Source organism: Ovis canadensis, chromosome 13, assembly GCF_042477335.2.
Source record: "Ovis canadensis isolate MfBH-ARS-UI-01 breed Bighorn chromosome 13, ARS-UI_OviCan_v2, whole genome shotgun sequence".
NCBI lineage: Eukaryota > Metazoa > Chordata > Mammalia > Artiodactyla > Bovidae > Ovis > Ovis canadensis.
The window spans coordinates 56,986,518-57,013,763 of NC_091257.1; the positions used below are offsets into that span (position 1 = coordinate 56,986,518).

General features: G+C 47.6%; 2 protein-coding genes across 2 annotated transcripts in view; one reads left to right on the forward strand and one right to left on the reverse strand.

Moving 5' to 3' along the window:
• NAPB (NSF attachment protein beta) overlaps nt 1-8,784 on the reverse strand; it is a 34,709-nt gene extending 25,925 nt beyond the window's left edge. The window contains exon 1 of the mRNA XM_069546512.1: nt 8,591-8,784. Within this exon, the coding sequence (XP_069402613.1) occupies nt 8,591-8,688 (98 nt within the window). The 5' untranslated portion in view covers nt 8,689-8,784. The remainder of the gene's footprint in view (nt 1-8,590) is intronic.
• A 10,260-nt stretch (nt 8,785-19,044) lies between these two features.
• Nucleotides 19,045-22,392, forward strand: CSTL1 (cystatin like 1). Its single transcript, XM_069546340.1, has 3 exons — nt 19,045-19,254; nt 21,527-21,640; nt 22,309-22,392. Exons 1-3 carry the CDS (start codon nt 19,045-19,047, stop codon nt 22,390-22,392), a joined length of 408 nt encoding a protein of 135 aa, XP_069402441.1.
• Nucleotides 22,393-27,246: the final 4,854 nt, after the last annotated feature.

Sequence of the window (27,246 nt, forward strand, 5' to 3'; positions counted from 1 at the left end):
CTACTATAAAACAGGCTCTGTGCTAGATTGTTTCGCCCAGCTGTAGGCTAATGGAAGTGCTCTGGCAGGCCAGGTAGGTGTGTTAAACACATTTTCGACTTACAATGGGTTTATGGGGACATAACCCTACTGTAAGCAGAGAGAGACCTATACAAATACCTGAATCCCCCTGACACACACACACCCTGAATAGAGGGGTAAGTAGAGCACATTCACTGACTAGCATACAGGTAGGTAATGCATGCTTCCCAGGGCAGACAAAACACTAGATTCCCAAGTAAGGAAATCAGGCAGAAGGTACTAAAGAAGATTCACAGGGCAACAGCATACTCCTCTGGTGACAGAAGCACAGACGACCCACGCAGCTTCTGCTCCCACTCCCCCCTCCCAGTCAGCACAGGCCACGTGGCCACAGGCATCAGATAATCCTCTTAACTAACACGCCCTAAAACAGGCAATCACAAATAACAAGAAAGCAAAGACTGCTACCCTGTCATCAGAGGAGGTAGAATTTGGGCTCAAAAGTATCAAATGAAATAGAGAAATTCACTTCATAATACTAAATACAATTCAAATGAAAGTATACTGGTTGTGAACATCTAGGCACCCAAACATGGCAGCCATCTTTATAAAGCAAAAATCACAGGAATCCTGAAAGCCAAAATAATCTTGAGAAAAAAGAACAAACTGGAGGGCTCACAGTTTCTGATTTCAAAACTTACTGCAAAGCTATAGTAATCAAAACAATGTGGTACTGGCAATAAAGACAGACACACAGACCAGTGGACTAGAATAGAAAACCCATGAACAAATCTTTGCATTTATGGTCAAATGATTTTCAACAAAGGTATCAGAATATTCAACAAGGAAGAGACAGTCTTTTCAACAAACTGTGCTGGGAAAATCGAATACTGATTTGCCAAAGGATGAAGCTGGAGCCTTACGTATGGTGGTGGTGGTGGTGTAGTCGCTAAGTCGTGTCTGACTCTTGCCACCGCATGGACTGTATGCAGCCCGCTAGGCACCTCTGTTCATGGGATTTCCCAGGCAAGAGTGCTGTAGTGGGTTACCATTTTCTTTTCCAGGGGACATTCCCCACCCAGGAATCAAACCCAGATCTCCCACTATGCAGGCAGATTCTTTACTGACTGAGCTATGAGGGAAGCTCCAGCCTTATGCATAGCCTTATGTGAAAATTAACTCAAAAATGGATCAAGGACCTAAATGTGACACTTAAAACAGCAAAAACTCTTAAAAGAAAACAGAGCAAAAGCTTCATGACACTACATTTGCCAATAGTATCTTGGATATGACACTAAAGGCACAGGTTAAAAAAAAGACAAACTGAACTTCATGAAAATTAAAAAAAAAAAAAAACTGTGCATCACAGACACTATTCAGAGAGTAGAAAGGCAACATACAGAATGGGAGAAAATATCCTCAAATCACATACCCGATAAGAGATTAACATCAAGAATATATAGCAAACTCCTAAAACTCAATAACAAAAAAAAAAGTCAATTCAAAAATGGATAGCCAACGAGAATTTGCTGTATAGCTCAGGAAATTCAAACAGGGGCTCTGTATCAACCTAGAGGGGTGGGATGGGAAGGAAGATGGGAGGGAGTTTCAAAAGGGAGGGGATATATGTATACCTATGGCTGATTCATGTTGAAGTTTGACAGAAAACAGCAAAATTCTGTAAAGTAATTATCCTTCAATAAAAAAATAATTTAAAAAAAGGACAAAGGACTTGAATAGCCATTTCTCCAAAGAACATATATGAATGGCCAATAGGCATATGAAAAGATGCTCAACATCATTAATAATTAGGGAAATGCAAATCAAGCTACAATGATATATAACCTCAGACCTGTTAGAATGGGCATTATTTATAAAGTACCAAGTGCTGGAAGGAAGCATGTAAAGAAATTAGAATCTGTGTGCATTGTTGGCAGGAATGTAAAATGGTACAACTGCCACGGACACCAGTATGGCAGTTCCTCAAAAAATTAAAAATGGGATTACTACATAATCCAGCAATTTCATTTTGGGGCATATACACGAGAGAATGAAAAGCAGGCTCTCGAAGAGATACCTGTACAATCATATTCATGGGTGAAACAAATAATTTCCTTAAAAATACAATTTACCAAAACTGACCTCAGTAGAGATAGGAAGTTTAAACATTTAAACATTTCCAGGGGAAAAAAGAAAAGTATCACGGACATTAACACGAAAAAGCCCAACATGACTTCACTTAAGAGGATTCGATTTAAAAATGCAGAGACCAGAGCATGGGGAAAAAAAAAAGAAAAACTTACAAATTGTTTTTATGAGGCCCCTGTGACATCAGTGCTTCAATCTGGAAAAGACTATACACATACACACACTGCAAATAAAAGAACTTGAAATAAAATAATTTAAAACAGTATCCAACTGTCCATTATAAAATTCATACATTATAATTCAGGGGGTTATTCAAGGGATGCCAGGACAGTTCAATATGAGGATATTCCTTGGTTAATGTACTAATAACTAAAGGAAAAAAGTCATGCTTACCTCACAGTTATTGAAAAGGCCTTAAAATATAAGTCCTTCATTCAATCCATAATGAAAACACCCATTAAAACAAGAATTAGCAGATACCTCCTTACTGTGAAAAACATGTATTTTAATCCAATAAAGTACTGATCTATTAACTTGTTAGATTTTAATTAAATTAACATTCCTAAGATAAGTTCTATTAATATTCAAATACAGACATGATTAACATTCTGAAATTCTGCTTACAAAATCTCCTTACTGTGAACTCCTACGTATCACTCACCAAAAATTCTTAAGATACAAAAGTCTTGCTGATTTTATACGCTAATCAAATGAACTCAAACTGAAAGCATAAAAATGAGTTATAAAGTCTCCTATAACTAGGATGATCCTCTGTCCTGGTTGCAGGGACACTCCTGGTTTATACTCATCTTCTTGGCATCTCAAAAATATCCCAGTTTGAGCACTACCTTCACGGTCACTCTATAACTCACAGATACAGGGAAATATCTGAAAAAAGTCTAAAGTAGAATTATATAAAGTTTAAATGCTATTTACATATAAAAGATAGTATTTAGAGACTGAGAAGTCATGAAAATCAGGAGGTGAAGACGCACTGTCATGTAAGCCATACTACCTTCTTCACTTTCAGCACAACCAACGAACAATATCTAAAATTAGTAAGGTAGCAGAAGTATTCTCAAATTATTTAGAATCATGGTAGCAACCATCAGAAGAATCAAAAGGAAAGTTAAAAACAATTACCTCTGCTGATTAAGATTCAGGAGCATGAGGATTCAGGGAAAACTCTACTTTTCAACTGAAACTGTTCTGTACTCCTTGCCATTTCCTACCATATGTAGTTGCTACATTTACAACTAACAGGTATTGAAGGAAACACAGAAGAAAGAAACATGGACTCCCCTTCATTTTGTTACCTTTGCTCTTCAAACTAAACAAAAGAGCACAAGAAAACAAATCAGCATGTGTAAGGCATTCACCGGAGTCCCCTGAAGGCCCAGGGAGGTGCTGGGCCACAGCCAGCAAACAAGGTAGACCTCCAGGCCCTACACCCATGAGCCGCAGGCCACCACAGTTCTGGTCCTCCCTACCACTGGTAAAGGACTCTGCACCCCACAGGGCTCACAGGAACGAAAGAATATGGTGAACACTGCAAAAATGCAAACAGAAAAAGGCCAGTCATGATTATCATTTGATGTATGAAATAACTTGACATTAAAAATCAAAAAACCAAATGATTATAATACAGCTCTGTGCAGCACCTCATTCAATCCTTACGGCTCTGACAAGTAAATTCTTTCCCTCTGCCCATGCGAAAGCTAAAAAAAAAACCAGAAGCTCTGAGTACGATTTGCTTGGCCAGGGTCACCAAGCCAGTAAACTAGAATCTCTATTTGGCCTTCTTACATATATATACACACATACACACACAGAGTGTGTGTACATATTACTATGGCTCACATATACATTACATAATACATAACAGGTTATTCTATTATTACATTAAAATATATTAAATATATATATTTCTTACACTATACCACCTGTCTCTAAATCTGAGCTTAATAATAATTTTTTTTTCTTAAGTTCAATCTGCATCTGAATATCTACTGTAACTGGGGTGGACCTAAACGCTTTACAACTGCCATCATATGTCCCCATCATAATTTGGCAAAATTTAAACACAGTCTTTGCCAAAATAAAGCTGAGTGAAAAATACTGATAATTAATGACCCACAATGCTTAAGAAATACTCCCAATTTTCACAAGTAGCTAAGAAATACAGATTCAGTTATTTCTGAGCAAACCTATAAGAGGCTTCCCAGATGGCGCAGCGGAGAAGGCAATGGCACCCCACTCCAGTACTCTTGCCTGGAAAATCCCATGGACGGAGGAGCCTGGTAGGCTGCAGTCCATGGGGTCGCTAAGAGTCAGACACGACTGAGCAACTTCACTTTCACTTTTCACTTTCATGCATTGGAGAAGGAAATGGCAACCCACTCCAGTATTCTTGCCTGGAGAATTCCAGGGACGGGGGAGCTTGGTGGGCTGCCGTCTACGGGGTCCCTCAGAGTCGGACACGACTGAAGTGACTTAGCAGCAGTAGCAGCAGCAGCAGATGGCGCAGTGGTAAAGAATCTGCCTGCCAATGCATGAGACATGGGTCTGATCCTTGGGTGGGGAAGATCCCCTGGAGCAGGAAATGGCAACTCATTCCCATATTCTTGCCTGGAAAATTCTGTGGGAGCCTGGTGGGCTACAGTCCAGGAGATCACAAAGAGTCAGACATGACTGAGGATGCACACAACCCTATATGGCCTTTCATTAAATTTACTTTGACATGGCCAGATTTATAGTTCTTTACAAGCTTTGAGCCTGGGGAACATTCAAGAGCATGGGAAGATAGGGTTAACTACCCAGAACCTGCTCCCACAGTCAATCTTAAGCCACTCTCTTCCGCAGGCAGTGTTCCCCACTGTGGTCTCCTGTAACAGGATGGCAGATACAGTACAGGCTGTAGAAATGCGAAGCCATCTTGCTGTCAGATCTAGGTCGGCTGATCATCAGTTCATTAAGATGGTAAACTAAAATTTGATGTTAACTACAAAATTCAATAGCTCATCTCTGGAAACAAAATCAAAGCACAGCCCTTTCAGTGGCAACTTTGCTACACTAAGCTAAGCCAGCGAAGGAGTTAAGTTTTAATTGAATTCCACGACTCCAAGAACACATCACTGTTGATCTGTCAGACAAGCAGAAAGACTGACCATCATGACAGCAGTTTCTTGTGACGGCTCAGCAGGTCCTTTCCTGCAGGGGAATGTGGGAAAGACCAGCAAGGAACACAGACATCTCACGGGTGAGCCTGAACTTGTGCCTTACGTACAGAAGAATGCATGACTGACTTCTTCATATTTTCAGCTAATTTTACTGAAAGCAACAAAAAAGGAAGAGCCACAGAAGAGCAGTGAGAAGGCTGCATTGCCACGAAACTAGCACAGTGTGTGGGTCGACACTGAGCAAAGGGGATCCACTCTTACACAGGGTTTAATCTGCAGTTGGGTTAACCAGCCCCAGGCATGAAACATTTGCAGTAAAGTAGGTTGAGTGCCTGTAACGGCCTCCAGTGCCCCAAACAGCATCACCTGCCCCCAGTAAAGTGCTGTCAGCTCTTACACAGGTGGGCTCAGTGACACCAATATGTGGGTATGTGCTGTTAACTTAGGAATCAGACATGCAGATGGACTGCACTGTGGTTTAAAGCCAGGAAAAATTCTCTGGCTAAGGGAGCTAGGGCAGAGAGGATTAACACAGGTATCCCAGCCCAGAAAGCTGAAGACAGGTGCAAGTGATGCCCAGCGTAAAGTAAGATTCTGAACACCTAAAACTGACACAGAATCTGTCTTCCCACTGTCACTGACACAGAATCTAGCTGTTGGCTTCAAAGAATTATGTAACGCTATTAAAGCTCAAAGAACTCTGAGTACCCTTCTTCCCCAAGCTTTTCCAGAGATAAGCATTACTAAAACCACAGTACGCCACAGTATAAATAACCCTTATGTGGTGCAAAGCTCTTTCAAATATTGATATTTTACTTCATTAAAAGCACAAGGATGCAGTTCCAAAATGTCTCTGACTCTGAAATCCTGGCAAAGTCAACTTCATCTGTTTGGTTCTCTGTTTCCCTGATAAATAACAGGGCCTGATCATTCTGATGAAGATGCTAATTAATAATCCTCATCTTTAAGACTAAACATTTTACAAGCATATATTCTTGGAACCTTCACTCACTTCTCTTACACTCATCTTACAGCACAGAAAACTAAGGCACGGAGAGGCTAAGGAACTTGCCCCTGGTCCCAGAGCAAGGACAGTACACCGACCTGCTGGATCTACGTCAGTCCTAAGACGCAATGACTTCCGTGAAAACTGAGGCTGAATGCTGAGGATGAAGTCTTCCTACAATGCTCCACAACGAAACAGATGATCAACAGTCAAGAAGAAAAAAAAAAAGACGTTTCTCTAAAGACAAAACACATTTCTAAAATCCTTTTAGGATTACTGGTTCAAGATGTGGTCAGATTTCACAAGAAGCACAACCAACATTCTTCATCGAAAGGAGCCAGACGAGCATCCCTCTGAGAATCATCAAGTGCTGTCAGGTGCTTTTTCCTCTGCCGATTACAGATTCTCTTCCAGGGATGCAAACCCAGACTGGAAATGCTGTGCCATTAAGATCACCTCCCAGCTCGAGGTGCTAGGACATTAAATTTTACTGGAATAAACTGTAATTGTTTTGTGAACCAGAGAAAGGAGTTACTGCTTGGTGTTAAGGTCAGGTGTAAGACAGGGTTCCTTATAGTACTGTCATAACTTTTAAAGGAGTACAAATTTGTGATTCATGGCTATACTCTAAACCACACATCATATGATAAATTTAGAAACCACCAGGGATAAATGCCTTGGAGAAGGCAATGGCAACCCACTCCTATACTCCTGCCTGGAAAATCCCATGGATGGAGGAGCCTGGTAGGCTGCAGTCCATGGAGTCACTAAGAGTGGAGCACGACTGAGTGACTTCACTTTCACTTTTCACTTTCATGCACTGGAGAAGGAAATGGCAACCCACTCCAGTGTTCTTGCCTGGAGAATCCCAGGGACGGGGGGGGGGGGGGGGGGGCCTGGTGGGCTGCCGTCTATGGTGTCGCTCAGAGTCGGACACGACTGAAGCGACTTAGCAGCAGCAGGGATAAATGACTAGAGGGGTTCTTGAGGCAGGAACCATTACCTTCCTGCATCTTTGCATCCTATATTACGCGCACTGCATGAAACCTGCTTTTAAGCTTCCTGGAGATTATCAACACTGGTAAAATATCACAACTCAAACAACGAAGGTGGCAAAACAAGGAGATTCCAAACTGAATTTGCAAATGCTCTGGGTGTTGGCCAAGGGTCTTTCGTTTTCATAAGAAAATACGGAAAACCACCAGGAATTTTCTGCCTCCCTCATCCTAAACAGCTGAATCATTCATCTACTCAACCAGCCAGAATTCTTCCAAGAAACGTCAGTGCAGGCTCTGCTTTTTGGCAAGTCCGAATTTAAGACCTTCTCTAGGACGGGGCAGAAGAATTACAGGAATTGAACGGGATTTCCAAGAGACGCAGACTTCGAGGAGCTGCGTTATCCCTAAGCCAACCGGAGACCCTGGCTATCACATCAATCTCTGGCGAAGCAATGGCACCGGGTTGAGAGCACGTCCTCACTCAAGCCACGGCTATTACCGGTGTGCTTGGCGCAAGGCGCGCGGGCACAGGGCGGCGGACTGCAGGCCGGGCGCCCGAGCAGGGGTCTGGGGCCCGCCTCTCCCCTGAGCTTCACGCCCACGCGGGACTCCAGAGAGGGGCGGGCCGACTCCAGGCGAAAGAACAAACCTGTGTGGCCGCCGCGGCGTCACGCACACTCGTGCTCGGCCAGTGGGGCCTGGGACCCGCCACCCGTGCGGGGTGGGCCCCCTCCGAGGGGCCTAGAAGATCTCGGAAGGGCATGTAGGGGGCCCTGGGGTCGTCCTGAAGGGTTCTAGTGGGCGCGTGGGGCTCCGGAGATTCTAGGGGGGGGGTCCCTGGAGGCAAGGTGGGAGATTCCGGGGATTCTAGGGGTCCCTGGAAGCAAGGTGGGGGCTCCGGGGATTCTAAGGGGTCCCTGGAGGCAAGGTAGGGGGCTCCGAGGGTCCTAGGGCCATCCCTGGAAGGGTGTGGGGGCTTCGGGGATCCTAGAGGATTCCTGGAGGGCGTGGGGGTGCTCCGGGGATTCCAGGGAGTCCCTGGAGGCAAGGTGGGAGACTTTGGGGTATCCCTGGAGGGCGTGGGGGCCCTGCGGCGTCATGGGGACCCCAGGGGGCGCCGAGGAGACCTAGGGGAATTTCTGGAGGGTGTGTGGGGATTAGAGGGCCCCCGGGGCGCTCTGGGGGCCGCCGGGCAGGGACGGAAACCCTCCCCGGGGCACGCGCGGTCCGGCGCTCACCCAAACAGCCCTCGGAGGAAGGAGTGGGAGGCCTTGACTCGCTTCTCGGCCTCGGCCATCAGCTGCACTGCCTCTCTCTCCTTCCCCGCGTTGTCCATGTCGCCAGCCTCACTCCCCGCCACGACCTCCTCAACAGGCCGGACGCGCCGTCCGCACCTCCCAGTCCTCTCTCAGCGGCCTGGCGCAGAGGCGCGGCGCGCGGCCTCTCGGGAGTTGTAGTCCAGGCGGTGCCACGGCCGTCCTCTCGCAGAGGCCGGGCGCAGAGGCGCGGCGCGCGGCCTCTCGGGAGTTGTAGTCCACGTTCGGTCCGCGGGAGCCTGCGAGACGTCCCCTCTGGTTTCTTGAAGGGCGCAGAGCCGGCCGACAGCTGGAGCCTGGAGGCGGGTGCCTGACTTTCTCTGTAGGACCTTCGGACCAGGAGAGCGTTTGGCCTTTAAAGATGCGGGAGATGGAAAAGGGCCCGCGGCTTCCAGGGAAGACGGCCTGAAACGGTAGCATCCCGTTGCATCAGGAGTTCTTGCCCAGGACGACCGACCGTGGCCAGGGGTTGGTCCGGGGGCGCGGGATAACGGAGAGGGCGAGGACACGGCGGGTGCCCGGGTGCCCGCAGGAAACCTCAACCGCACGCGAACTCCGCGAGCGATGCAGGGCGGCCACGGGAAACCGGCCCTAACCCTGCGAGGGTCACGCGCCCACCGCTCAGCTCCAGGGAGGACCCAGTTTATCTGAAGAGCCAGGCAGTTAAGAAGGAAGCATTTGCCCCAAGACAAATTCACAGTTGGTTTTCGGTCTCCATGTGAATGTCTGTCTTCTTCCCTGGTTACCGAAGATTTCCATATATAGGATCTGTGCATAATCCTCTATTGACTGAATTCTTTTCAATGGACGCGAGCCATTGAGCTCTCTTATTCTTGACATAATGCTGGCCACAGTGTGCAGTGGATTTCTTAGGACACAGTTCTGCCTGCCAGGAAGACGTCTATTCTCCTAGGAGAAGTATTCATAGACAGACGCTCTCCTGTGCCAGTGATTTCCCGGCCTGTCCCAGAGGGAGTTATTCTGTAATGCAAAGTCTAGACCGTTTATATTTGGGAATACTAAAGCAAAGGTAGTGATGCGATTATGAAAGTCACTACCAAAGGAGAACTTGTGACAGCTTCAAACTATTAATACATACACTGTGGGCATTGGCACACAAAATACATCTAAGAAAATGAAGCCTGTCTTGACAGAGCAAGGCAAATGGGGTCAAACTCCTAGAAAGAAAGGACACTAAAGCATATGTCACAGAGTTCCTACAGTGCAGGCACTTCAGAGGCAGAAGGAAGCCTTAGATTCTCAGGTGGAGTTTATTTATTTTGACTTCAAAAAACTAATTTGGAGCAGGATTGGGAAAGGAGGAGGCAGGAAATTAGAGGCAATACTCAATGTGGAATAAAGAGAAAAACTGCAAAAAGTGGGCATGAGCATCTGAGAAGCAGAGCAGCCTCTGTGGATTTGGTGGCGGGACCAACCCAGAAGCTCCAAGGGCAGCATCAGCGTGTTGATTAAAGCAGTTCCCAAAGGATGTTCAAGAAATACCAGTCCCTAACCCCCTAGCTCTCTGTGTCGGCATCTCCTGAAGCTGGAGACTAGGAAGTATGTGTTTAAGAAACACGTAGGAAATTGACTGGTAGACATGGAATGGTGAGGAGTGGGATGAACTGTGAGAGTGGGACTGATGTATGTGCACGGCTGTGTGTAACACAAGGAGCTCAGCTTGGGGCTCTATGACGGCCTAGATGGATGGGAGGCAGAGGCTGGGAGGGAGGCCCACGAGGGAGGGCATATATGTATACAGCTAGCTCATTCACTTTGTTGTACAGCAGAAACTGACACAACATTGTTAGAACAACTATATGCCTATCAAAGAAGAAAGAGCACTACTATTCTAGAGCATCCAGTTCATGCACCAAGTGTAACATATCAGTACACCATTGTGGCATATTTGAGTTTTGTCACATTTGGCTGTTACCAAAATACTCAAGTCCATCTCAAGATACAAGAAAGGCTTTCCCAGAAGCAGTCACGTGGACCTGGCTGCTCTAGGGTGTGGAGTCTCTTCCCCTCCACGCTCTGCACAGGAGACAGGATCAGGAAACGCGTGATGCCTGTTGCCCACGGATTCCATACTTGCCGCTGTGCCTACTCCTTAACGTCTCTTTGTAACCAAATCAATTCCAGGGTACTTTTGCGGTCATTTGTGGACCTGGGCAGAGCAGGAGACCTTGGCATGCCTGATGCTCATGAGGACAAGACCATGCTGCTCTCATTACAAATCAATGTACTTCTCGTCGTCTATTTAGTGCCATGTTTTCCCCACTTTGTACTTCCTGTTGGTGATTTCACTATTTAAACTGTCCCCCAAGCACCACGCTGAAGTGCTGTCTAGTGTCTTCAGGGGAGAAGGCTGGACTGTGCCCTCCAGAGAAAACACGTGTGTTGGATGAGCTTCATTCAGGCATGAGTTGTGGGGCTGTGGGCTGTGAGTCCATGTTAACAAGTCACTGAGATGTCAAATCAAATGAAATATGTTGTGTGCAAGAAGGTTACATAGTGATGGGTGACCAACACGGGAAGCAAACCTGTATTTCCCTGGGGGTTGAAAGGTGGGGCAGGATGATGGTTCAGTCTTTGTTAATTCAGGATCTCTACTGACTTTACAGAACTACCTCTAATGGTGAAACTCGACCACTTTGGGAGGGCGTCTGGTTGACAATGAAGTCAAATCAGGGAATCTCTCTTCCCATTCCCCAAAAGAAATGGACAAAAAAATAAAAATAAAAATAATCTATCAACTCTTCCTGAGAATGAAAGCAGGGAAATCTCTCCATGTCAGACCACCTTACCCCCAGCCCCACTCACCAGCCGCCTCGTGGTGCTGTCTGCTCTGTGGTTCTGACCTGTACGGACTGCATCCATGGGGCCATGACCTCTGACTTCTGTTGTGTTTGGCCAAAAGATGCCCAGCCAGAGGTGGAGGGCAGAAGGTAAGAAACAACATGGCAGTTTTCCTTGGTCTCCTGGTCAGGTGACCATGTAAGGCTCCCTTCATCCTGCAGGAAATGACAGTCCTGTGCCCTGGGTTCCTTCGCCCACAGCATTGCAGGTACCCCCATAAGTAAGCCCTCCTTTTGCTAGTGTGTCCTGCAGGGACCCAGATAGACATGCTGCCCGGGTCGTTGTCTGAAGCCCATATAACCTTAAAACCCAGAACAGAAAAGGTCAGTGTGAGAAAGGACAATTTGGAGCCAGTCTCACTTATGAACATGGATACAAAAATTCTAAACAAACATTAGTAAACACACCATGCAAAAAAAAAAGAAAATCTTGATAGTTATGAACATAAATATGAAGTGCTAAACTTTAAAACTTTAAGAAGTTTTAAGTGAAAATACAGGAAAATAGCTTTATGAACTTAATTTCCCAAATAGACGTCAGAACTGCAAACTGTAAGAGAAAAAATTGATACATTCACTCCATTAAGGACCTCTATAGCTCAAACAGGAAAGAATCTGCCTGCAATGCAGGAGACCAGGGTTCGATCCCTGGGATGGGAAGACCCTCTGGAGAAGGGAATGGCGATCCATTCCAGTATTCTTTACTGGAGATTCCCATGGACAGAGAAGCATGGCTGGCTACATTCCATGGGGTCACAAAAAGTCGGACAAGACTGAGCGACTAACACACACACACACACACACACACACACACACATCATTAACAGTAAAGATGTATTTTTACCAACTTAGCATAGCTCAAACAGAAAGAAGAAACCACAACCCAGGAAAGGATATTTGCAGCACACCTACCCGCAAATCATTATTATTAAGGATAAAGAAATTACAAATCAGTGGAACACTGACAACCAAATAGAAAACACGAGCAAAGAACTTGAAGACTTGAAGGTTACAGCAGCAAAATCTGGATCCTCTTCAGCTTTTGCTGCTGTTTGCCTGGAGAGAATGGAGGTATGTTCACAGGAAACCAGTCAATGGCCACCAGTGGCCTTTAGGGCCTGGGTCCCCTTTCTTTGTTTTCAGGATGGGTCTTGACCACTATTTAAGTCACATAGCCTGCTTTGTTGGTGGTGTTCAGTCGCTAAGTCATGTCCTACTCTTTTTTTTAATTTAAATTTATTTTAATTGGAGGCTAATTACTTTACAATATTGTATTGGTTTTGCCATACATCAACATGAATCCACCACGGGTGTACATGTGTTTCCCATCCTCAACCCCCCTCCCACCTCCCTCCCTGTACCATTCCTCTGGGTAATCCCAGTGCACCAGCCCCAAGCATCCTGTATCCTGCATCAAACCTGGACTGGCAATTCGATTCTTATATGATATTATACATGTTTCAATGCCAGAGTCTTCACTCTGTATAATAGGCTCCAGTTTCATCCACCTCATTAGAACTTTCAAATGTATTCTTTTTGATGGCTGAGTAATACTCCATTGTGTATATGTGCCACAGCTTTCTTATCCATTCATCTGCTGATGGACATCTAGGTTGCTTCCATGTCCTGGCTATTATAAATAGTGCTGCGATGAACATTGGGGTACACGTGTCTCTTTCAATTCTGGTTTCCTCAGTGTGTATGCCCAGCAGTGGGATTGCTGTGTCATAAGGCAGTTCTACTTTCAGTTTTTTTAAGGAATCTCCACACTGTTCTCCATAGTGGCTGTACTAGTTTGCATTCCCACCAACAGTGTAAGAAGGTTCCCTTTTCTCCACACCCTTTCCAGCATTTATTGCTTGTAGACTTTTGGATCGCAGCCATTCTGACTGGCGTGAAATGGTACCTCATTGTGGTTTTGATTTGCATTTCTCTGATAATGAGTGATGTTGAAAATCTTTTCATATGTTTGTTAGCCATCTGTATGTCTTTTTTGGAGAAATGTCTATTTAGTTCTTTGGCCCATTTTTAGATTGGGTTGTTTATTTTTCTGGAATTGAGCTGCAGGAGTTGCTTGTATATTTTTGAGATTAGTTGTTTGTCAGTTGCTTCATTTGCTATTATTTTCTCCCATTCTGAAGGCTGTCTTTTCACCTTGCTTCTAGTTTCCTTTGTTGTGCAGAAGCTTTTAATTTTAATTAGGTCCCATTTGTTTATTTTTGCTTTTATTTCCAGTATTTTGGGAGGTGGGTCATAGAGGACCCTGCTGTGATTTATGTTGGAGAGTGTTTTACCTATGTTCTCCTCTAGGAGTTTTATAGTTTCTGGTCTTACATTTAGATCTTTAATCCATTTTGAGTTTATTTTTGTGTATGGTGTTAGAAAGTGTTCTAGTTTCATTCTTTTACAAATGACTTCCGTGAACTGCAGCACGCGTCCTTATCCTTCACTATAGCCTGCTTAGGAGCTGATAAACCAACATCACAGGATTATGAACACCATCTGTAGAAGGCTTGCATGAGGACAAAGGCATGTGAAAAACCCACCACCCCAGGCAGAAGTCCCATGGAGACAAAATGCCTGGCCCTGTGACCTCTGACCTCCTGAGCCCCGTGGTTTCTTAGGTGTCTTAGTCTGGAAAGAGCAAACGTCCCCTGGGGCTTTCAGGGTGGTGCCTTGCCACCGCTGGCAGTCTGCTGCTGGCCTGCACATGGGGGACCAGCAAGCCTCTGGCCAGGGTCAGCCACATCCTTCTGCCTCAGCCCAGGGACCAGGGCATCCGCTGGCGGCCGGCAGTGCCTTCTATAGCCTCCATTGGGAGCGTTCTGGGCAGGCATTCATCCAGCCCAGGCTGCTCCTTGCTGGGCTTGCTTTGAAGGGCTTCTGGCAGTAGGATGAACCACAAATCGATTGGCTTCCTGCCTGGATTCTATCCAGGTCAGCAGCCAGGCCAGAGCAGGACTGTTCAGAGGACAAGGAGGAGCTTGTCAAACACAAACCAAACAAGAAGATGGTGGAAAGCAGAACCCAGAGGGGCCAGCCTGTTGCTTGGAGGGGCTCATTTGTTCCCCCAAAGTGAGGAGGGGAGGCTCAGGAGCAAGCAGGTCGCTGGGAGAGTGCAACACCATGACCCATGTCCCAGCCCCAGGCCAGTCGTTCCAGAGCAATGGAGGAAAGGAATGGCCGGCAGCCCAGGGCTGTTCCACCTGCCTCAGCTCCTTCTTGTGCAAACAGCCCCAGGCACTGTGCCGGCACTTCTGTACCTTTTATGATTCAACATGCACAGGCTGTTTTACTGTGACACTGACTTTACATACTCAGAAGGTGAAGCTCAGCCAAGCAACAGTGGCGAGGCCTCCCCACCTCAACACTCAGCTCCTGCTGGGCGGTGTCCCCCTCACAGTGGCCCAGGCCCCATGGTGAGATCAGACCAACAGCCACCCCATGGGATGTCTGCACCCAGCCTGGCCAGGCGGGAGTGCTCTCTACCTGGCTGCCTGCTCCCGAACAGCCTGTCCTGGAACCTGCTGGACACCCTAGCACTTCGGCTCTCACCAGCCATGTGACTCCCCCTGCCCCAGGACCTGCTCCACTTCGGGGACCAAAGGCACCCCCACTTCAGATGTCCAGTCAGACCATAGCGCAATGAGCAGTGGTTTTGCCCAGCGTGGTCTATTCAGGCTCTGTCACTGGATGTGATCAGGCCCCTTCCTCTGACCTTGTGGACTTGCCCAGGCTTCAGATCCCCCTTACTCCCCTGCCACGCCGTATCTTTCCTGTTTTCACCCAACTGTCCCATAACCACACACAGCAATTGGGCCTCAGGCTTTCCCTTTCTGTGAGTTTTATGAGTGTTCTTCTTCTGCTAGTTGTACCATGTTTCATGGACATGATGAGCCCCCATTTGCCCTTATTTTACTGACAGTAAGTTGTTGCTTTTCCCGGCAGCATGTTCCACCTTCCCCCCATTCCATGGTCTTCACCAAGCCCTGGTTTCCCCTTTTACCATGGACAGGACCACCTCTGCTTTCCACTTATCACATGGACATGACTAAGCCCTCAACTTCTCCCTTAACTGTGGAAACAACCCATCTCAGCCCTCTGATTTGTGAATGGAACACTGCTGCCTGACTCGTCTTGCCCCAGGGATGTCGTCCAGTCCCTGTTCCTCACTTTCCGTGGACAGGACCAGGATGCTGTGTTCCCATTGGTCCACGATCTTGCCCTGTTTCATCCTTACTCTTGGAAAGGACTAGAGCACTGCTACTTCCTCATTTCACAGATGTGACCAAGGCTCTTTTTTTTCCCCTTAGGCTTAGACTTGATGAGGCCTCCTACTTCTTCCCACTTCCTCCTTTTCCTTGGATATGTTCATTCTCCTTTTCCTTTTCCTGCCATTTGACCAGGGCCCCTGTTCTCCCCTTATTCCATGCATATAATCAGCCCACATTTCTTAAGCAAAACTATTTGGTATGTTTGTGGGTTTCCTAACACGGCCCTTGGATATCACCTTCCCCTTCCCAGGTCCACAGACTGGTGGTGTATCCAGGGTGGCTGTACATCTAGACGTCTGGGGCGGGCTGAGCTGGTCCGGACCCAAGCACTCTCGTACATCACTCAGAATCCTTCTGTATCTGTTTCATGATTGCACACCTGCCATCCGGGCTCAAGTATTGTTGAGGTTGCCGCCTCCCTGAGCTGGACAAATCATGAAGCCATGGGGTCTGGGAGGACACCCTGCCGAGTATAGTAAGACTTTCACACTGGAGAGTGGTCTAGGTTCCAGGACACTTGGGGTCCAACGGGCCATGGGCGTGTGTGTTCAGAGTCATGGCAGAATCATGGGGGAGGGTGTTCTGGCTTGAGAACAGGTTCCTCCCTTCATTGTCTCCACCGTAATCTGAGATGAGTCTTTTTCCCCGTTTTCATCTTATAGATGAAGAATCTGAAGCTAAGGAGATGAACCAGCTCCCCTAGAACCCAGCAAAGACCCCAGCACAGCCAATTACAAACCTGGGTCTCCCTCACCATATCAAGCTGCTTCTCAATGACTAAGATCCTATGTATTTATTTTTGAACATTTTAATCTTTATTTTGAAGTCAGTTTAGACTTACAAAAAGGTTACAACAATAGCATCAAGTTCTCCCATCCCTGCATGCTAATATCCTGTGTTAATTCTAGGATGATGGTGGAAACCAAAGAGTTAACATTTGTATTCACAGAAGAAATGTTCACATATTTAAGTAGGTGTTAGTCATTCTGGCTTATATATGAAGTGAAGTGAAGTGACATCGCTCAGTTGTGTCCGACTCTTTGCGACCCCATGGACTGTAACCCACCAGGCTTCTCCATCCATGGAATTTTCTAGGCAAGAGTACTGGAGTACTGCCTTCTCCAGGGGATCTTCCCAACCCAGGGATCAAACCCGGGTCTCCTGCGTTGTAGGCAGACACTTTACTGTCTGAGCCACCAGGGAATCCCCAGGCTTATATATGAGTTGTGTTGAATTTTATGCTAATTAAAACAGCCTGTTTGTGACCCATCAGACATACACTGCATATCTGCTTTAATCGCTAAAGAAAAGGGCAGACTGTCCAGAAGTTTATAACATCTGAAGATAAGAGATAAATGCCTGCCTTCCTAGGATGCTGATGTTGAGACTCCTTGATGATAAGACTCCTCCCAGGGCCGCAGCTGAACTGACTCTCTGTATACTTGCTGATCCAGTTTTTTTGAAACCCTGCAGGCATGTATCCCTGAGTGGTTTGATGTTCTTTGTTCTAATACGACACAGAGCTACTGACAGCCATGCTTCTTCCCAGAAGTTCCTCAGAGTCATGTGAGGTGTTGTGTCTCTGGATATACTCCTCAGTTTATCTCAAACAGAGCCCTTTTCTATCCCCATTATAGATGGGTTATTGGTTATTCATGTCAACAGTTTTACGCTATTAATCTACAGACCTTATCCACATTTCATAATTGTCCCACTAGAGTTCTTTGTCTGGGGCAGAATGCCATTCAGGATCCCACTTCGGTGAGTGTTTTAAGCACAGGGAGCTCTTATGGGCTTATGGGTGCTGGTGATGGGGTTTAGGACAAGCTATCCCCAAATATGGCACCTTGGCCCAAAGATGGTCTTAAGCCAGAGGAGTCTGAAAAAATGGCAGAAGCAGGAAGGTCACTCTGACTTCTCCACTAGTCCTTCCTTCCTGAAGCAGGAGATAAATGTACCAAGTGAAACCATCCCCTCCCTGCACATGAGGACAGAGGTTGTCCTGTAGCTGGAGACCGGAACACAGAGCCAAGGAGTCTGCATAAACTAACCTGTTACCCCTGCACCATAGGGTACCCTGAACTCAACCCCTTCGTCTTGGTTACTTCACAGTTTTACTGTGTCTACAAGTTATGAAAGCTCCCTGCTCTGGTCACTTCTCTGGATCTTCGCTTTCTTGCGGAGGCTCCCAGGTACTCATGAAGGCCCAGAAAGTTGGTTGCCTTTCTCTTGTTAATCTGGCTTCTGTCAATTTAATTCTTAGGCCCAGACAGAAACCCAAAGAGTGGAGAGGAAATTTCCCCTCCTGCACAGGTAACACCTAACCTCCGGGGGACTGCAGGATTTAATTTCTAAACAAGGCTCACAGCTCATTGCTCCCTCATAGAAAGGCCACAGTTACCTCACAAAGCTCTGCTGGGGTCACACCAAGATGGTAAGGGCTAGCACTGGGGCCTGCAGGCACACTTGGATCCAGCAGCAGAACTCTGTGGTCAGTGGATGGCAGAGAGCCAGCGCCAAAAGGGAAGCACAGGAAATAGTGGATCGCTGGCCTGGACGGCTGGAACTCACTGTAGGTAATTGGAAGGCATCAGGCCCTCATCCCTTGCATCCCAGTTCAAGCATCACCTTCTCTGTAACCTTCCCCCAGTCCCACAGACAGACTCTTTTCCATCTGATGAAAGAAAGTGAAAGGAATTGGTCACGTCTGAGTCTTTGTGACCCCGTGGACTATAGCCTGCCAGGCTCCTCTGTCCATAGAATTCTCTAGGCAAGAATACTGGAGTGAGTAGCTACTCCCTTCTCCAGGGGCTCTTCCCAAGCCATGGATCCAACCCAGGTCTCCTGCATTGCAGGCGCATTCTTTACTGTCTGAGCCACCAGGGAAACCCCTTCTCTGTCTGATACATCACCTCTTCTTGCCTGCGGGGTCTGTCCTGGGGGCTTTCCTCCTAGTAGGGTATGAAGGGGGAGAGAGGCATTTAGAAATCATACTTGCCTCAGTTACTGAGAAACCCAGGGGGTGAGAAAAGTGAATGACCCTCTGCAGGTCCCTGGCGGGTCCTCCGGTCAAGTCACGGGCAAGCCCCGGAAAGAAGGGGTCAAGGTCTCGGTCCTTGGTTTCACGCAGGCAGGCATCTCCCGTGGAAACCTGCATTGGTGAGGGCAGCAGGGAGAGCAAGTGAGTGGACGTGGCTGCACCCTCCTACCTGCAAAGCCCCGTGGAGAAGAGACCACAGAGATGGGAGCCGGACGCTGGGGGAACCCACTGCTGCTGCTGGCGGCCCTGGCACTCGTGCTGGGTCGGCATCAGCAGTGGCTGGGCTTCCAGGATTCCGAGAGCCCAAAGAACGTGAACGCCACGCTCACCTTCTTCTTGGAGAACTACAACAACAACAGCAATGACTCCTACCTGTTCGGCGTAGACAAGCTGCTCCGCAGCCAGGTGCAGGTGAGACAGCGGTACAGGTGTGGCTTCAGAGAGGGCTGGGGTGGGCGGCGGCTTCCTGGGAGCCGGCCCTGCAGGGTCCTTCAGACCCCGAGCCCCCTGAGTATCCTCTGAGCTTCTTAGCTACTCTTCTGGGGGGAAGAATTGGTTTCATTCAGAAACTGGCCAGAGGGACAGCAACCGAGGATGGTTTCATTGCCTTTATTATTCCTCTCTTTTGGCAAAATATAAGCATTCATGTCCACAGCTTGAAAATCTAGATCTAGAGATCGTAGCTGTGTCCTTGAGAAACCCAGAATGATACAGAGGGCCTCTAGTTGGGTCCCTTTCCGAGCCTGGAATTACCCATCCTCTCTCATTTTGTTTAACATATAAAGTTTCTCTGAAATACATCAGTTGAAGGATAATAGAGGAAAGCAAAGCTGTTTTAAAAAACACTTCTGTTGGTCCAGCCTGCCCTCAAGGTTAGAGAGTAAATTCTATGAATTAGGATGGCGACAGTAATACACCTTGGTTCGATTTGCTGGATTTGGGGAATGACTGACTTGGAGATCAAGGCTCCAGTTAGAGAGAGGGGCGGCAGGAATGGAGCCCAGGGTGGGGCGGGCCATCAGGAAGTGCTGGTATGACCCAAAGGGCCTCCCGGGCGTGAACAGCAGCCGGTCCACCTGAATCACTCCTGCTGCGCGACGGCAGCATACAGGCCCGAGGACACTGAGCTGATGTGGCCACTAGGTGGCGGCCACTCACCAGGGGCCTTTTCTTCCCCCTGTTGGTCCCTGGGATAAAGTGGAACTCCAGGAGGCCAGTAACAGAGTTGGTGAAAGTGAAGTGAAAGCGAAAGTCGTTCAGTCGTGTCCGACTCTTTGCGACCCCATGGACTGTTGGTCCTCTATCACTAACAGTTAACTCAAGTAATTGTTTACAAGCGAACTTCTGATATCACTCAGCCAGGTTAGTGGACAGAGAGTGTGCCCCTGAGGGGCTGGGTGACCTGGGGCCAGGCCCCTGGGCAGGCCTGTGCGCTGCCCATTGACTGCTTCCATCTGTGCCTCACAGTGGGCAGGGACGGGACACAGTGGCCGTCTTTGCTGGGCTCCCAGTGCCCCTTCTGGTTTTGACACCATGCTCCTCCTAATTGTGGGGTCTTGGTCAAGCACCATCCAGACTCTCCAGGCCTCAGCTTCCTGACCTTCGAAGTGGGCTGAATAAGAGTGAAGTAGCACCTGTGAAAACATTTGTATCATCACAATCATTCCTATTACGATTTCACAAATAAGTCTAACAATGAGAAAACATGGAGCACACTCAAGCTTCCCTGGTGGCTCAGATGGCAAAGAATCTGCTTGCACACACAAAAAGAGAATCTGCCTGCAATACAGGAGACCTGACTTCGATCCTTGGGTCAAGAAGATACCCTGGAGAAGGAAATGGCAATGCACTCCAGTACTCTTGCCTGGAGAATCTGTGGCCAGAGGAGCCCGAGGGGTTATAGTCCATGGGGTCACAAAGAGTTGGACACGACTGAGCGACTGAGCAGGCGAGCCCAAGCACACTAAAAGGTTGGTTAACTTTAAGCGCCTTCTAGATTCTTCACACATGCAGGGTGTGCTGAATTGTCAGTGACAAAACTCTTGGCACCAGTCTCGCTAGCTGGTTGGAGCGATCCTTAGATGAACAGCCAGGAGCCCTGAATCCTGATGTCAGACCGGGCCCATGTCCTGACATCCTTCCAGGGGTCTCCGGGATCAGGATGGTGGTCCTATCCCAGTTCCCTTCCCCCGCCTCTCTGCCCTGAGGTTTTCTGGGGCCTGTCCTCCCAGGAGCCACCCCACAGAGTGCCCAGCCTTCTCACCGCTTTGACCACTAACTTTGAGACAAGGCAGCAGGGAGGGAAGATGAGGACAGGGGCAGAGCCCAGGAACTAGACTAGCCCATATGGCTCCATCGACGTGTTCTGAGGACCACAGTGCAGACTTGGGTGCATGATGGGACTATAGCCAGGTTGCCTCCCTGGTCCCAAGGATGTGAGGGAGACAGGTAAGAAGCCTCCTGTGGCTGCAATAGTAGAGCGGGTACAGAGCAAGGACTGGGCATCGCACATCCCAGGTGGTGATCAGGGGGCACTGGGCATCCTCCGGCAGGTAGGGAGGAGGCTGAGCTCCAGGATTGGACCAGGAACGGAGGCTCCTGAAGCTCTTCTCCTGTGCCAGCTCCTCCGGGAGAGCATCAGCCATGCTGGGAGTCAAAGCTAACAGCCTTTGCTTCTTGGTAGCTGACAACGGGCTTGGAGTACCTGATTACTGTGAAGATTAGCCGGACCAAGTGCAAGAGGAACAGCACGAAAAACCGCTCGTGCCCCATTCAGACCAAGAAGAATCTGAAGAAGGTGTGTGCTGACAAGCAGCTGACAAGGGGCTCCAGTCAAGGGGGCAGTAAACATTGCACAAGGAAACGTGGATCCATGTCAGGGGCCCTGTGGCTGGGGCAGAGCCAGGACTCGGCCGCAGGGCTGCCTGATGCCACGGGTGGCACCCTGGGCGGGGAGGAGAAAAGGGAAGTGCTGTAACTGGGCATCTCTGCACCCTGGGCTGGCACTGCCCCAGCCCCAGGTCTCTGGGCTGCCGGACCCCTTGCCCACCTGGTCCACTCCCTGGACCTCAGGTGGAAGTGGCTTTACTTTCCTTGGGGACCTTGTTCTGTCTTGGTCCGCATCCCCGGGTCCCTCTGGATTGCCCAGTCACCTCCTTGTCTCCCTACCTCTGACCTCCTCCTGGTCCCTCCTGCAAGTTGGCAGGCCTGAGGGTCTCTCTATGCCCGGGAGGGAAGTACAGGAGGACTGGGTGGGGGAGCCCAGGATGACATTCCTCTGCTGACATGGACACCCCCTTCACCCCCAGCATGTGCCAGCGAGCAAAACCCACCTCGCCCATGTGGTCAGGCCTCAGCGCAGGGTCCAGACTCCCCAAGCAGGGGCAGAGGTCAGGGGCAGAAACTTCTTGTCATCTTTAAGAACCATTTTCCTGAAAGCTGACTGTTTTCTCTCTTCTCTCACAGAGTTTCATTTGTGACTTTTTGGTGTACACTCTACCTTGGATGAATCATTACCAGCTCTGGAACAACTCATGCCTGGATGTATAGATGCACGTGTGCAAAGATCCTTGATGGACGCTGGGTCCTCTGTGCTGGGTGCTTTGTGCTGTAGAATCCGCCGGATCCTCATATCCCTCATCGAGATCTCATCCACACTCACATACACGTGCACACTCATGGCCACCCAAAACTCTCCCATGTGCACTCACACTCATGCACGGAGTCAGTGGTCTTTAGGCAGCTGATGCCATTTGAGCAGAAGGCGGTTAATAACTGCCTTAGTTATAACTAACTTAGTTCCCACCCTCAGTCACATCTCTGAGCTTTTTTAGTTCAGGTACCTTCTGACTCTGGCCTGAGCTTGGAGGGCCCAGTTTCTGCCCCATGCACTGATAACTCTATGACTGACACTAGTCTCTGTGAGTACATCAGGGGTCCCAATGCCCACCTCCAGGCTCAGGAATTCACTGGGAGGACTCTCAGTGTGCTCAGGGATGTGATTATTGCAGTGATGGATACAGGACAAAATCAGCACAGGGAAGAAGCTCTGGGGGAGACATCACAGACATCAGGCTCAGGATTCCAGCATCCCTTCTCAGGGCCACCACATGGGACACCCCTCATTCCTCTAGGAATTCAATGGGACGTGTGCCAGGGAATCTCCCTGGGGACTTGGTGCTGTTCACATGGGCAGCCTCTGCCCAGCATGTACCGAAATCGCGGATTTGCGGAAAGAAAACAGGTGCTCAGCATAAACCCCATTGTTTGTATAAACATTGTAGACATAGTGAGGCCCTCTTATCGCTGAAAGAAAGTTTTATATCAGCATCGGAATGGTTTATCATCCAAGTTCCCAGGCTCCAGCCAAGGCCAGGCTTGCCAGCAGGCCTTTCCAAGGACCCTATCTTGGGCTGGCTGTGGGAGCTTTTCTTGACAGAGGGTTTTTGAGCCTCTCTCGGGCTCACGGCTGGGGGAGTGAGACCCATGGTGTCTTCCCTCATGCGACTCACAAGTCGAGCAGAAAAGATGCGCCCTTAACCGCTAGTGGATCGGCTGTGGGCTGAGCGCTGCCCCAAGACCAGCTGGCCTCCTCCCTGGGGACTGGGTCTCACCAGCAGTCATAATGGTAGCTGGAGAGAGTGTTTCCAAAGGGGAAAAGTAAACACACGAGCAAGAACCTCACATTTGCCAGAAGGTCCTGAGTCAGAAGAGAGAATGGAGGTAAAGGGTTAAAGGTGGGGAAATTGTTGTGCAAAAAAAGAGGGATGTCCAGTTTTGCAAATCTGATGTCCTAGAGGGCTGCCTGGGGACCTGGCACTGCCTGCTAGCCTTGCTCCCTCATTGATCAGAGTGAGAGTCTTATGAAATGGCATCTTATCACCCTGCCACAGGCCAAGAGCCTCCAGGAAACCTCTCTGTCCAGATCCTAACATCCCAGCCGAGTTCGGCCTAGTGGCTGACTTCTAGAAATGGAATATAAATGGAGATAAACTGTCTACACGTCTCTCAAACTGGTAGAATATTGATGCGAGTAAACCAAATTATATATACGTAATATAATACCTAGAGTGACCACTAAAAAGTGTATGTGGAGAAACATAGCAAAAACAGTATAAAAATACATGGAAAAAAACAAAAACAGTATAGATACATACAAGTGGAATTCTTTTTAAAAATGTTCAAGAAACTCACAGGAAAAATAAAACAAATAAAAAGCAGAGAGAACAGAGAACAAATAGCAAAATAGACATAGTCACTGACATATTAATAATTATATGCATGGTACATACAAGTCATGTGTAAATTGTCTCAATAAGCCAATCAAAAGACAGAGATTGATAGAGTGGATTTAGAAAATGACCCCACTGTAGGCTGTCTACAAGAAGCTTTCCTTAAACATAATGATATAGGTAGGTTGAAAATAAAAGGGTGAAAAAAGTTTTATTATGCAAGCATTCATTGAAAGCATGAGAGCCTACATTAGTATCAGATGAAGATGACCTCAGAGCATGGATCGTCACCAGAGAAGATATTGCTATATAGCCTCTAAGTTGTATCTGACTCTTTTACAGCCCTGTGATCTGTAGCCCACCAGGCTCCTCTGCCCATGGGATTTCCCAGGCAGGAATACTGGAGTGGGTTGCCATTTCCTCCTCCAGGGGATCTTCTCAACCCAAGGATCGAACCCGCGTCTCCTGTGTCTTCTGCACTGGCGGGGAAAGTATTTACCACTGGGCCACAGAGAAGCCCGTGTCCAGAGACAGAGGAACATTATAATACATCCACTCTGGAAAAGCTTGGCAGTTTCTTTCTTTTTTAATCTTAAAATATGCTTTGCCACATAACTCAGCAATTGCGCTCCTGGACATTTAACTTAGAGAAATGAAAATTTAGTTCCACACGTAAATCTTACATCAACGGTCCCTAACCTCTGGAATCTAATGCCTGATGATCTGAGGTGGAGCTGATGTAATAAAATAAAAATAAAGTGTACAATAACTGCAATGCCCTTGAATCATCCTGAAATATCCCCCACCCCTCCTCAGCCCATGGAAAAATTGTTTTCCATGAAACTGGTTCCTGAAGCCAAAAAGATTGGGGACCACTGTCTCACATGATTGTCCATAAAAGCTTCTTTTGTAATAGCCCAAAGCTTGAACAACTAACACACCCGCAACAAGTAAGTAGTTAACTCTGGTACTGAGTACGCCATGGAATGCCACTCAGGAGTTAAAAGGCACTTACTGCTGATGCGTGAAATGATTTGGATGGATCCCAAGGGCATTGTTACCAGTCCCCAAAGAGCCCTGTATGATTCCATTTATATAATATGTGTTAATTGGTACAGTGATAGAGATGAAGAAATTAGTGATTTCTGGAAGCATGAGAGGGTGAAGGAAGGGTGTGATTGCCGTGGCGTTCGGGCAGAAGGTCTTCGTGGAGGTGGCCACACAAATCTACATATGTGATGAAAGGACACACACACACTGTATGGTGTCAGTTTCCTGCCTGTGATATTTTTCCATAATTACCAAAGATGTAACCATGGTTGGGGGAGGAACTAAATGAAAGGTAAAGGGACCATTCTGCATTCTTTGTAACTTCCTCTGAATCTACAGTGATTTCAAAATAAGAAATTTCAAAAATCCACTGGGCTGGGAAGTCCAAGGTCAATGAGCACACATGTCCTGCCTTTCCTTTATTCTCCAACCCACCCCCATCCCAGCCCCCAGCTCCAGACAAAGCAGTCAAAATGCCAGAAGACAGTTGACAGCTGATTAATTAGATTACGCTGCTACTGCCGGTGTTCTTACAAATGGCTGTTTGTTTGAATATTGGCTTTGTGTTAGGCATTGTATTGAGTGACTTAGATGCATTTATCATCATTAATCTTTACAACGATTCCGAGAAGTAGGTACTGTCATTCTTGTTTAAGGATAAGGAGACTATAGGTTAACATTTTCCCAGACGGTTGGTAGAGGGGACTCTCACTTGGGCCCCACCTGAAATGGAGTCCTGAGGACTCCAGAACTTTTGATGGGAGAGTAGAAGTTGAAAAAAACAAATTGTTCTTTGAAAGCTGCAGCCTTCGCTAGCTGTTGGGGACGCGGTGGCTGCTGCCAGCTCACAGATCACCCATGCCCTGTCCCCTCAGTGTCTGCCATGTCTCTCACTTCTCATCCTTCTGTGCACACAGACTCCAAATGCCAACACCTGTTCCCATCACCTCTGGCTGCTTGCTCTGCCCTCGAGCCATCATGAGCTACAGGTTCCAGGGAAGTAATGCCCGGCACCCTGCAAAAGGAGATAAACGCCCCAGCTACCTCTCTGCCAGCCGATGGCTGCTGTGTGGGCCTGTGAGTCTCCCACAGAGTCCCTAGAATCCCCCAGAGACATTAAACCTCAAGGCTTTTGCTCAAACTCTTGGGGAGGCTCATCCTTTCCCTACCTTGTGTGAACCAGGGCGAATGTGACTCTGTGAACCACAGGTGCCATCTTGAGACCACACAGGGGAAGTTGAGTGGGGAGCTAAGCCTGGTGACATTACTTGACATCCTGAATCAAGCTGGTGGGTGGGGGTGCTTATTTCTCACTGCTAATGTGACATCCGTGAAAGGGCACCCCCTTTAATGCAGCATTCCTGGTTTCTCTCTGCCCTCAAACACTGCCTTCCCGGAGGAATTCATCTGATGGGTTTGTTGGGAAGAATAAATGGGGCATGATAGCCCACATCCTCCTCCTCTCACAGGAAGGAAAACAAGAAACCAAACATCATTGTGGTTGGTTTGCAAATTGTGGGAGAGAAATCCTTCCAAAAAGAGACCTGCTCTGGTCCAATGCAGCTGATGCTGGGGTATGAGTCTAATTCTGAAGTCTGGTATCAGAAAGTGCTCGTGCCTGCAAAAATAAGGCATGTGCCCTCCTCTTTTCAATTACTTGCATTGTTTGTCCTTGTTTCTTCTTGTTTCACACTTTAGACAAGAAAGACTGGGCATCTCAGAGATGTCATCACAGGCATTCTTGCCAGTATCTTAGTGTTTAATTAAGTAATTAGAGCATCTTCCTTTGTTATCCTTCCCCCTTTTCTCAACTTATTTTAAAATCTAAACAATCCTACTTGATATAAAGATGAGGTTGAAGTTCTGCTATCATGAAGGTGTATAAGCTATAAGGACAAGAATTATACATGTCATCTCACTTAGACCCCCAAACTGCCCTAGCCCAGAAGAACTTCAGATCATTTTATTATAAGTTAAAGAATCTGGGGGGAAAAGAGTGGAATCATAAACATTCAGAGCATGAAGAGCACAGGTTGACCAACATTTATTTTCTCCACTGAGAGTTCCTGTTGGGTGCAGGGTAACTTGATGCACAGTATCTGTGGTCTGCACTCTGAGACAC

Coding starts and splice junctions, on each gene's coding strand:
- CSTL1 (XM_069546340.1), top strand. CDS start 19,045: ATGGGAGCCGGACGCTGGGGGAACCCACTGCTGCTGCTGGCGGCCCTG. Junction 19,255..21,526: donor TGCTCCGCAGCCAGGTGCAG/GTGAGACAGCGG, acceptor GCTTCTTGGTAG/CTGACAACGGGCTTGGAGTA. Junction 21,641..22,308: donor CCAAGAAGAATCTGAAGAAG/GTGTGTGCTGAC, acceptor CTTCTCTCACAG/AGTTTCATTTGTGACTTTTT.